Source organism: Brachyhypopomus gauderio, unplaced genomic scaffold (assembly GCF_052324685.1).
Source record: "Brachyhypopomus gauderio isolate BG-103 unplaced genomic scaffold, BGAUD_0.2 sc76, whole genome shotgun sequence".
Classification (NCBI taxonomy): domain Eukaryota; kingdom Metazoa; phylum Chordata; class Actinopteri; order Gymnotiformes; family Hypopomidae; genus Brachyhypopomus; species Brachyhypopomus gauderio.
In genome coordinates, this window is record NW_027506897.1 from 867,501 (window position 1) to 879,566 (window position 12,066).

Below are 12,066 nucleotides of genomic sequence, written 5' to 3' on the forward strand. Positions count from 1 at the left end.
GTGTGTGTGAGGGAACTCACTACAGTCAGAGAGGAACTACACACGTAGGATATTGACTGTGTGTGTGTGTGTGTGTGTGTGTGTGTGTGTGTGTGAGGGAGCTCACTAGTCAGAGAGGAACTACACATGCAGGACAACACCATGATCAGTACACTTTGACCACATGCACTTACACAAACACGTGGTCAAAGAGTTTGACAAAACACTAAAGGGTGTAGCACTAGGACGACATGTGCAAACAACTACCACACACAGAGATGAACATCCAACTTCACAGAGACCATCACATAATCAAACACCCACACCTGCACGTCAACGCCAGCACAGAGCCATGACAGGACAACAACTACACCACCTGCCCCTACGACCTCAACAGAGCCCATCAACTAGCTCTACATTCCAATCAATAACCTCCAGAGCCACACCTCCACCCCCCCAGAGCCACACCTCCACCCCCCAGGGCCACACCAGCTCACCAGCACCACCAGCCACACAGCAGAGGTCCAGGAGCCCCCGTGCCCCTGGAGCAGAGCCACCAGCAGCAATACAGCGATGCAGATGTCGTCAGAGGGACCCACTCCAGTCAAGAGATGGGTGAGATCAAACAGTTACTGCAGTACGTCTGCACAAGACTCACAATTTAAAACTGCACTGCCTCATATTAGACACAAATAACTACACCAGATACAAATAAATACATACACACCCTTCAGATATTCATTGTTTTTTTATAGTCTATCTCATTTTAAATAAATATAACATGGCATCTCTCACAGTAAGTCTATGGAACATTCAAGGCCTCAGATCATCAGTCTTTGGTTTAAAATCCTTAAACAGTGACTTTAAAAGCTGTACAAAGACCTTGACATCATAATCCTACAGGAAACATGGTGTAAGACTGACATGGTCACCCACTGTCCCACAGAATATAGAGAAGTTACAGCACCATCACAAAAGATGAGTTCAGCACACCAAGGCAGATGCTCAGGGGGATTAATAATCTGGTACAAATAAAATGTCATGGTACAGCTCCGACCCCACCCCTTTGGGCGTGTGTTTATGTAGTCTGCGTCTAGTCATCTGCGCCTGTGTATCTTCGTGGGTGTGGTTGTGTCCGAGTGTGATTATCCGTCTCACCTGTGGCTCGTCTTTCGTCAACACTCGGGGTTTATGTGGTTTGTCTATTTAATGTGCGTTCGCGCAGTGTCCTGTGCTCGTCTCGTTTTATTGTTAAATAAAATTTGTACACGTAATAAAGTAACAGCTGTTTTGGAGCCGGTCTTCGTGCCTCGTCCTTCCGCCTGCACATAGCGTTACAGAAAGACGAGCCGAAACAGTAAAGATGCCAGGTCGTTCATCCCGTGCCAAGAAGGGGAAGAGGGCGAGTCAACACCATCACCCCTCTTCCCCTGTGCGTCTCCACGCCCCCCGGAGGACCCGCTGGTGGTGTATGCGGGGATGGTGGGCGTGGCCTCTCCCGAGGAGGAGTTTGGGAGTGAGGACTTGGGAGAGGAAGAGACAGAAGGTGGAGCCAGCTACTCCCCGTCGGTGTACTCTGCCCCCACGGAGTGCTACGGGGAGGACGTGAGTCCCCCTTCATCGGTGTATTCCGCTCCTACTGTCTACTACGGAGTGGGAGAGGAGGAGGTCAGCCCACCGCCGTCAGTTAACTCAGCCCCTACTGAGGACTACAGTGAGGAGGAAGACTACAGCAGCCTTCCTTCATCGGAGTGTTCCGCTCCCACTGTGTACAGCGGTGAAGAGGAGGAGGAGAACGACGTAAGCCCTCCTCAGTCCGAAATCTCTGAGGGCGTGTTCTATTCCGAGAGGGAGAGTCCAACGCCTGCTGACCACTCCGGAGAGACCGTGAGGGAGAAGAGGCGTGGGAGAGAAGGCGCGCCTCTTTCCTACCCCGAGGGCAGCCCAATGGACTGCTCCCGGTGCGACACATCGGAGGAGCGGATGAGGGGGAGTTCGGGCGGCTCTGAGGAAGAAGAGCTGGAGCTGGAGGAACCCGTACAGAGGACACGGCCAGTGGAGCGACCTCCAAGGGGAGGTGGGGGTTCCCTAGGGAGAGTTCGGAGGGAGGAGACGGAAAGGTGGCAGGCGTACCCTGCACCGCGTCCTCCAACAGCTTCCCCGGTGACGGGTCGTGCGCCCACCGAGAGAGCTGCTGGGGCGTCCGCCACGTGCGGGGGATCCGCGCCGAAGGTGGAAGGAGTACCGCCCACTGCAGTGCCTGCAGGCCAGGGAGTGTTTTCTCCCTTGGCAGCTCTCCTGGCCATGAGAAACGTATTCCCATGTCTGTCAGTATCTGTTCATGTTTGTACCCTTGTGTTTTCCGAATCCCCTTTTCCCTCTTGTGCCGCTTGTATTTCATGTTCCGATGTGTGTGTTTGTAAATGTGCCATTATGTGTGTCTAATGTGTTTTCCCCCATCTTCCCAGGGAGGGTGTTCTAGGCTGTTCGTGGCGGACTCTCCACCGAAGGCGGTCACCTCCCAGACACAGGACTGAGGGCTCCGGATCCGCCCATCGGTGTGGGTTCGGGGCGTTCGGTCCTGTTGGCACCCCGGGATGGGTAGTGCCCTTGGTGGGGGGCTCTATTACGGTACAGCTCCCGACTCCTCCCCTCTGGGCGTGTGTTTATGTCGTCTGCGTCTAGTCGTCTGCGTATCTCCATGGGTGTGGTTGTGTCCGAGTGTGATTATCAGTCTCACCTGTGACTCGTCTCGTCAACTAACTCCTCTATCTGATCACTTGGGGTTTATGTGGTTCGTCTATTTAATGTGCGTTCGCGCAGTGTCCTGTGCTCGTCTTTGTCTGAGTGTCACACGTTTGTGTTAAACGTTAGATGTGCACTGTCTGCGCTATTTATACACGTAATAAAGTAACAGCTGTGTTGGAGCCGGTCTTCGTGCCTCGTCCTTCCGCCTGCACATAGCGTTACATAAAATTTACACACATTTATAGACATTATTTAAAAAGGGAAATACCATATTTGGCTCAAAGTCAAAGGCACCATAGTATCCTCACAAAAAGACATATTCCTCTGTGCCATTTGCATCCCTCCCTCAGAGTCCCCACACTACTCTGAAGACATGTTTCAGTTAGAGAAACAGGTGAGACATTTCCAGGCCCAGGGACATGTGCTCATCTGTGGGGACCTGAATGCTAGAACAGGCACACAACCCACTTCATCCACACAGATAAAGATCAGACTCCTAATAAATTATCCTGTATTAATAATAATTTTTCTCCCCACAGAAATAACCATGATAATATCATCAACAAAAATGGAAAATAACTTCTGCAGCTCTGTCAAAGTCTGGGTCTGTACATTGTGAATGGTAGGACACGAGGGGACTCCTTAGGAAGAGACACATTTTGCTCACCTCTTGGCAACAGTACAGTAGATTACATCATTACAGATTTAGACCCTTTCTCTCTCCGTGCATTCACTGTAAAACAACTAACTCCTCTATCTGATCACAGCCAAATCACTGTGTTCCTTAAAAGGACAGAGAATAACACTGCACTCACACAGCCCAGTAAGCTGTTTAATATCAGGAGATTTGTAAGTCGCTCTGGATAAGAGCGTCTGCTAAATGCCATAAATGTAAATGTAAATGAGACCATACAGATGGGCCCAACACAATGCAGAAGAGTTCCAGAAAGCAATCAGCACTCAAGAAATTCAAACACTTTTAGACACCTTTCTGGACAGCACACACACTCATAGTAACGAAGGCATCAATCTTGCAGTTAAGAATATAAATCATATTTTTACCACAACTGCCAAAATATGCCTAAGAAAATTAAGGAACAAATCAAATCCAACGGATAATATGTGGTTTGATACAGAATGTCAAAACATCAGAAAAGAATTAAGAAAACTATCAAACCAAAAACACAAACTCCCAAACAATGAAGACCTACTCCTTCAGTACTGTGAAACACTGAAACTCTACAAACGTACACTCAGAATCAAAAAAGCTTAATATACACAACAACAACTGACACTAATTGAGGAGTCCATCAATACAAATAATTTTTGGAACCACTGGAACACTCTTAATAAATCTAAATCTGAAGAATTGGTTATCCAAAATAGTGACATATGGATAACACATTTTAAGTCACTATAATAAATTACCCAATACAATACCTGAACAAAAACATATAACTGAAAAACTTAACATATTAGAACGGGCAATAAAACAGTCCCAGAATCCCCTGGACTCCCCCATTACTGAGCAGGAACTTAGAAATAAAATATCTACCCTAAAACCAAAAAAAGCAAGTGGGCCTGACACCATTTTAAATGAAATGATCAAACATACAAGTAAAAAATTCCAAATGGCCATCCTCAAACTATTCAACATGATTCTGAGTGTAGGTCACTTCCCTAATATCTGGAATCAAGGACTTGTAACACCGATTTTCAAAAGTGGAAATAAATTCAACCCTAATAACTACCGAGGCATCTGTGTGAACAGTAATCTGGGGAAGCTACTCTGTAGTATCATTAATTCAAGACTTATAAACTTCCTTATGAAGCCCAGTGTTTTGAGTAAAAGTCAGATTGGATTCATACCAAATCACCACACATCAGATCATATTTACACCCTACACACCATAATTGACCTACATGTTAACCAGAAAAAAGCCAAAATATTTGCATGTTTCATAGCAAATATAGCAGCACCTGGTCTCACTCTACATGACTCAGAAATCAAGTTTCTGCTCTATGCAGATGATCTGGTTCTGTTGTCCCCCACAGAGAAGGGGCTGCAGCAGAACCTGGACCTGCTGGAGCAGTACTGCCAGACCTGGGCCCTGGCAGTGAACTTGAAAAAGACCAAAACAATAATCTTCCAAAAAAGAGCCAGATCTCAGGGAAGCACATCACATTTCACACTAGGGTCACAAACCTTAGAGTCCTGTACAGACTACAATTACTTAGGTTTGAAGATTAGTTCAACTGGAAACTTCAAGCATTTAATGAACTGAGAGAGAAAGCACGCAGGGCATTCTATGCAATCAAACGGCAAATTCAAATTCAAATACCAATTCAAATTTGGCTAAAAATATTCCAGTCTGAGACCCAATTCTATTGTATAGTAGTGAGGTGTGGGGGCCACTCGTAAACCACAATTTTGAACAATGGAACAGACACCCAATTGAGATAATGCACTCTGAATTTTGAAAAAGTACTCTGCACGTCCACAGGAAGACAACAAATAATGCATGTAGAGCTGAATTAGGACAATTCCCACTATTACTCAAAATTTAAAAAAGGAGTATTAAATATTGGCTACATGTAAAAAACAGTGAGCCCCACTCCTACCACTACAAAGTCCTGCAATGCCCAGAGCTGAGCAGAGAGAAGAGTCCCCTCACACAGCTGGTCCTGACACTGAGTTCACTAACCAACACTAACACTGTTCCACATCAGGACCAGACTGGAATACAATCAATCAGGCCAAAAAAATTTATAACACTTCAAAAACAAAACTACATCACCCATTGGAACGCACAAACACAAGCACAAAACAAAATGCCGTGCTATCTGGCCCTAAAACGACAGTACACTGTAGCAGACTACTTGCTTACAGTGACTGATACTAAACACAGAACCACGTTGACAAAGTACAGACTTAGTGAACATAGCCTGGCCATCGAGACCGGTCGATACAAGAGATCATGGCTGCCCAGAGAGCAGAGACTCTGCCAACAATGTAAAAGTGTAACTGTAGAGACAGAGCTGCACTTCCTCACTGAATGTGGAACATTTCACCAAATACGTCAGATCTACTTCACAACATTTGAGCTGATTCACCCCAACATTATGTCCCTACCTAAGAACGACAAACTCCCCGTCCTCCTGGAGAAGAGAAAGCAGCACTTTAGCGCGGAGATATGTGTCTATCTTACACAACATGAGGGACAGTGAGTAGCACACACACACACAAACACACACATACACATACACACACATATGCACACATATACACCCTGCTTGATTTATATTGATCTATTTATTTCTTATCCTCTACTTATGTTATTTATTTGCTTTCCTTTCTTTTCACTTCTTCAACTTTAAATTCATGTTCAAGTTCATCATAATTAGAATTGTTCATATTTTTCAATGATTTATTCATGTTGAATGATAACACTGCTTTGGCAATACTGTAACTGAATATGGTCATGCCAATAAAGCTTATTGAATTGAGAGAGAGAGAGAGGATACTGACCGTGTGTGTGTGTGTGTGCGCGAAGGAGAGGGAGAGAGAGAGAGAGAGAGAGAGAGAGAGAGAGAGAGAGAGAGAGAGAGAGAGAAAGAGAGGATATTGACTGTGTGTGTGTGTGAGAGAGAGAAGGTATTGACTGAGAGAGAGAAAGGATATTGACTGTGTGTGTGTGTGTGCGCGCGTGTGTGTGAAATAGAGAGAGAGAGGATACTGAGTCTGAGTGCGAGAGAGGATATTGACTGTGTGTGTGTGTGTATATCTGTGTGTGTGAGAGAGAAAGGATATTGACTGTGTGTGTATAAAGAGTCAGTAAGTCAGTAACTCACTGTAGTATCTCCAGTGTACAGTGTGGATCCTCCAGTAGAGCAGAGAGCTGATTCACTCCTGAGTCTCCTGGTTTATTGTTGTTCAGTTTCAGCTCTCTCAGGTGTGATGAGGGGTTTGACCTCAGAGCGGAACATAGAGCAGCACAGCCTTCCTCTGTAATACTGCAGCTAGACACACTGTAGAGAGAAGGAGAAAAACTCACACTTACACATCAACACAAACGTGAACACAAACACAGACACTGTGTTAAGCGGGGGTGTGCGAACGCGCACAATCCGCTTGGGGTTTTTATTATAGGGACCCAAATGTCAAACCACAAACTATAAAAAACCAATGAACAGAAACCTCCGCCAGAAAGGAATGCGAGAAAAGAAAAACGCCCTTGTGACAATATACACTAAGGGGGAAAAATAAGAGGGAACTGAGGAACACGTGGAGAGGACTCGACACGAGGTAAGTAAAAAATAAGTAATAAAACTCACTAGCAAAAACAAAAATGCGGAATGGAGCCGACGCGATGAGGATAACAGCAAGAAATAAAATAAACAAATAACCCACAACTAAGGAATGCAGAATGAGATCAACGCGACTGTGGAATTCAACTGAACAGGAGCGATAGAAATAACAAATCAAAGAATGCAGAATAAGACCAACGCGAATAAGGAAACTGAAATCAAAAGACAACCAAAAGACGCGGAACGAGGTCAACGCGACAACGAGAGAGAGGTAAGGAAACAAAAACTGTCAGAGAAGGACTGGCAATCAAGCCGAATGCGGCGAAAAACAAAACCCTTCCTAACTAAACCAAAAACTGGATAGGAAGAAAATAGCGGGGGGGGAAACTTGAGAATGGCCCAAAGGGCGCAGGAGTGAACACTCGAAAAGACAGGGGAAAGCGACAAGAGTATGGGTCGTGGTGGGACCTGCCCTGAGAGAGGACCGTGAGCGCCCTCTGGTGGTCTTGGGCGGGGCAGCGCTGTGGCCTGCCCTGACACAATGTGTGTGTATTCAGGAGAGACATGCAGTGATTTGTGTGTGTGTGCATTTGTATGTGTATGAGAGAGAAAGAGAGAAAGAAGATACTGTGTGTATGTGTGTGTGTGAGAGAGAGATACAGAGGATATTGACTCTGTGTGTGTGTGTGTATATAAGAGAGAGGATATTGACTGTGTATGTTTGACAGAGAAAGAGAGAGAGAGAAAGAGGGAGAGAGAGGATATCAACTGTGTGTGTGTGTGTGTGTGTGAGAGAGAGAGAGGGAGTTTGTGAGTTTGTGTGTGTGTGAGAGAGAAAGGATATTGACTGTGTGTGTGTGTGTGTGTGTGTGTGTGTGTGTGTGTGTGTATATAAAGAGTCAGTAAGTCAGTAACTCACTGTAGTTTCTCCAGTGTACAGTGTGGATCCTCCAGTAGAGCAGAGAGCTGCTTCACTCCTGAGTCTCCTGGTTCATTGTGGCTCAGATTCAGCTCTCTCAGGTGTGATGAGGGGTTTGACCTCAGAGCTGAACACAGAGCAGCACAGCCTTCCTCTCTAATACTGCACCTAGACAGACTGTAGAGAGAAGGAGAAAAACTCCTCACACTTACACATTAAAACACACGTGAACACAGACACTGTGTGTGTATTCAGCAGAACAGACATGCAGTGATGTGTGTGTGTGTGTGTGTGTGTGTGTGTGGTAGAAAATCTAACATTTTCCATGATGCTATGCTTTATTTAGTGTATGTTAATCACGATAGTCACATGATAAATGTACATGCTAGTGCTCTTTACTTATATATGTGTTAACTTAATCATGTAAGTAGGGCACTGAAGCCATTCAGTGTCTGGTGTGGCTCAGTAGGCCTTAGAATTGTACTGTCTTTCCTCTGTCTCATGATTGGTCCACTCTGGGTTCCTGATGTTTCTATGGTGATCTTAGAGCTGGGCGATTAATCGATATTATCTATTAATTCGAATTTACAGTTAAGGACGATGTGTTTTTATGAAAATTGATTTTCTGAGCCTTAATTTTCACCACCGACGCTGCACTGTGGGCTTCCGTAGTTCAGTGAGTTTAGCACCTCCCACCCATCCGCCCTCAACACACACGTACACATAAATATGACGGCGGAGCTTGTGCCCAAGAAAAGAGCAACTAGCTCCGTGATCTGGAGTTGGTTCGGTTTTCCGGCGTCAGACGTAGACCAAACAAGTCCTCGCTGTAAGGTGTGTTTGAAACCGATAGAGGGAGAGAGCGAAGAGTGCTATTGTTCAGTTGCATTGTGAATAAAGTTTCCCTCCGTGGGATATTTTGGATTAAGCAGTTTCTGCCTCAAACCCGCTTCAATGGATTATACTTTCGCGAGTGACCGTAGCGCGCGGCTCCACACACCTCGCGCAAACCTGCACGAACGGCGGAAGCGTTTATTTGTCCGAAACGATATGTTAGTATAAAGTAACACCCCTCAAAAACAGGGGAAGGAACATTTACCTGACAAAAATTAATGTTGCATTGTGTTCCAGGTTTGAAAAGTGCTGGAATTTAGGCTAAAGTGAGGGCAGCCCTGTTCTTAATCAGAATGTAGACAGTGTGACTGTCAGTGCGCAACATGCAACAATTGTTAAATTGCATTGTCACGTAGGGCTACGCCCCCCTCTCCCCGCTGTCACTCCAATGTCTCTGTTATCGTGGTTCTGTCATTCCTTGCCCGTTAGCCCCGCCTTGCTTGTTTGTTGCACCGGTCTCTGTCTGTCTACCACGCCCGTGTCTTGATCCTTGTCAGCTGTGTCTTGTTAGTTCTATGTCCATATAATCCCTGTATTCCCCCCTGCCTGGTTATCGGTGGTTTTGTTTTCCCTGTTCACGTCCCTGGATTCTGTTTGCGAGTTTGCGCGTTAATATTCTGTGTTCCGTGTTTCTCCGTTGTGTCTAGTTGCCGTGTTCTAGTATGCCTGTGTACCTTACATGTTCTGGCTGCCCTCCTGGTTTGACCCACGCCTGTCCATTTGACCATGGTTTTGGTATTCCCATGAATAAGTCTCGCTCTCCTCAGCGTTTGTGTCCGCCTTCTTGCTCCGCAGCGGGAGCTGCTTACATAACCACCGATCTCACAAGGACACAGCGAGGGAGCGAGACTCTGGTAAGTTTAATCGCTGTGATGAGATGTTGGCTGGTTCAATTCAGTTTAACTCTCCGATATCACAGCGCGAACGAACCAGAGACAGGGATTCCCCTTGCGCTGTGGGTACAAAGGTGTCTCGTCACTTTAAACACAAAGCGAAGTTACTTTTAGTTTCTAGTGTTTGTGACGAGCTCCCTGATAAGCGCTATGTGTCTACCTGGCTTGGTGAACGCTACAGGGAGGAGCAACCTGTAGCACAAGTCGCGGGCAGACGGAATGAATATGCAGACGAGCGTTGGCTTGGATCTCGGTTGGCTTTCAAAAGCCATTGTGAACTCCCGATTCCCCCCGAGAAGGCGGAGTCACAACGAAAGCCACCGAGAAGCGGTTGTGTCTGTGTGTTCTTTCAGGCGCAGACCAGACCGGGGAAAGAAGACCACGCCCCCGGAGCAGAGCCCCGCCGCCACAACGCATCGTGTGGTCAGTACCTGCCCCGTGGAAGAAGACCTCCCTCCGCTGATCCTACCAGCCACTCCCCGAAGGCTCCCCAAGAAATTTTTGGGGGGGAGTAGTGGCCACGTCGGCTTGGCGGGCCCGCCCCCCAAGGACGTCGGCTTGGCGGTCCCGCCCCCGAAGATGTCGGCTTGGTGGCTCCGCCCCCGAGCGCATCTCCTCACCGGCCTGTTCCCGTGACCCGGTGGGGGTCGTCCACGCAGGTTCCTGTTCCCATGACCCGGAGGAGGTCGTCCACGCCGGTTCCTGTCCCCGCGACCCAGATGGGGTCGTCCACGCCGGTTCCTGTCCCCGCGACCCAGATGGGGTCGTCCACGCCGGTTCCTGTTCCCGCGACCCAGAAGGGGTCGTCACCGGCTCCTGTTCCGTCTGCCCGTCTGCTGGCACCTGTTCCCGCTGCCCGTCCGCTGGCCGCACCTGTTCCTGTTCCCGCTGCCCGTCAGCCGGCCCTGTTTCCCCCGGAGAATGTGCTGCCCACATGTGGGCATGGACTGAATGTCTCGTTGCCCATGTTCCCCTTGCTCCCATGTCCTGTCCCTGGTTTTGTGATGGTTCCTGTCCCTGTGGTTGTGTCTGCTCAAGTCCATGTGCCTGTTCCTGTGTCTGTGTCCGGTGGTGTTGTCTCTGTCCCCGTGTCTGTTCCCCAAGTCGTTACCACCTTTGTGCCCGTGCCTGTCTATGTTGTTCATAGTGTCTATGCCTCTGTGTTTGCCTCTGCCCTGTCCCCTGGCCCTGCTCCCGTACCTCACCCTGGCCTTGCCTGTGATGCCATGCCCCGGCCCAGCTCCTGGCCTGTCTCTGGTTCCACTGTCTCTGCCCTGCCTCAGTCTCTGTGCCCTGCCTGGCCCGGTTTCGTCCCTCCAGTCTGTCCCATAGTGTCCTGTCCCGTGTCCTCTGTCCCTCGCCGTGTGCCGTGGTTCCCTGTCCTGTCCTAGTCTGGTTCCCTGTCCTGTCTGCCCTTGCGTGCCCCGGAGTGGCACGCTTTGAGGGGGGGTTTTGTCACATAGGGCTACACCCCCTCTCCTAGCTGTCACTCCAGTTTCCCTGTTCCTCGTGTCTGTAATTTCCTTGCCCGTTAGTCCCGCCCAGCTTGTCTGTTTCTATGCTTTTCCCATTGTCTGCCACACCCCGTCGTCATTGTTATCACCTGTTCCCAGTTAAGTTCTGTGTATATTAGTCCCTGTGTCTCCCATGTCTGTATTGGTTGTTTTGTTCAGTGTTCCCATGCTTCCTGGTCTGTAAGTTCTCCTCGTTTTGCTGCTCTGTGTTCTATATCTGGTTTCTAGTTTGTATGCGTTTTCTCCATGTTTTGTTTTGAGTATTCGTTTGTTGTCTTAGTACCCTGTTTATTTCCTTGCGTCGTCATGCCTGTTTGTATTTTGTGTATGGACTGCCCTCCCGATATGACCCGTGCCTGTTACAATGACCACGAATATGGAATGCCCTTAAATTAATCAAATTATTTATATCTATTTATTTTTTGAGGGTGTGTTTATTTATTTATTTTAAGTTTGAGGGTGCATTGTGTCAGTGCTTAAACTATGTTGGAGAAAGCCTTCTAAAAGTTACTGGATGTTCTCACTTGTTTACAATTGTTTTTTGCTTGTTTCTGGTTGCACTTTAACCCCAAAGGGGAAATTTAAGTGAAAAATACTTAAAACTTTTTTTAACCATTCCTTTATCATCTGTAGTTTTTTAGTAGAGGAAAATAAATCTATTAAAATCGAAAATCGGATAAAAAAAATAATAATCGAAGATTTTTTGGGGGGCCATATCGCCCAGCTCTGGGTGATCTCACTCTGATCCTCACTGGAGACACCAGCTGGTCTCTTAGTCTCAACATGGAAGTGGCCACGTCGGCTCTCAGAC

The 12,066-nt window shown here is 47.2% G+C and overlaps 2 protein-coding genes across 4 annotated transcripts in view; both read right to left on the minus strand.

Annotated features, from left to right (window-relative positions):
• LOC143491500 (NACHT, LRR and PYD domains-containing protein 12-like) overlaps window positions 1-12,066 on the minus strand; it is a 204,458-nt gene that overhangs the window by 71,806 nt on the left and 120,586 nt on the right. The gene's annotated exons all lie outside the window — the stretch shown is intronic.
• LOC143491501 (NACHT, LRR and PYD domains-containing protein 3-like) overlaps window positions 1-12,066 on the minus strand; it is a 74,587-nt gene that overhangs the window by 21,678 nt on the left and 40,843 nt on the right. For all 3 annotated transcript variants that reach the window (XM_076990564.1, XM_076990562.1, XM_076990563.1), the window contains exons 8-9: window positions 7,955-8,131; window positions 6,580-6,756 (exon numbers count right to left, since the gene is read on the minus strand). In XM_076990564.1, the coding sequence (XP_076846679.1) occupies window positions 6,580-6,756; window positions 7,955-8,131 (354 nt within the window). The remainder of the gene's footprint in view (window positions 1-6,579; window positions 6,757-7,954; window positions 8,132-12,066) is intronic.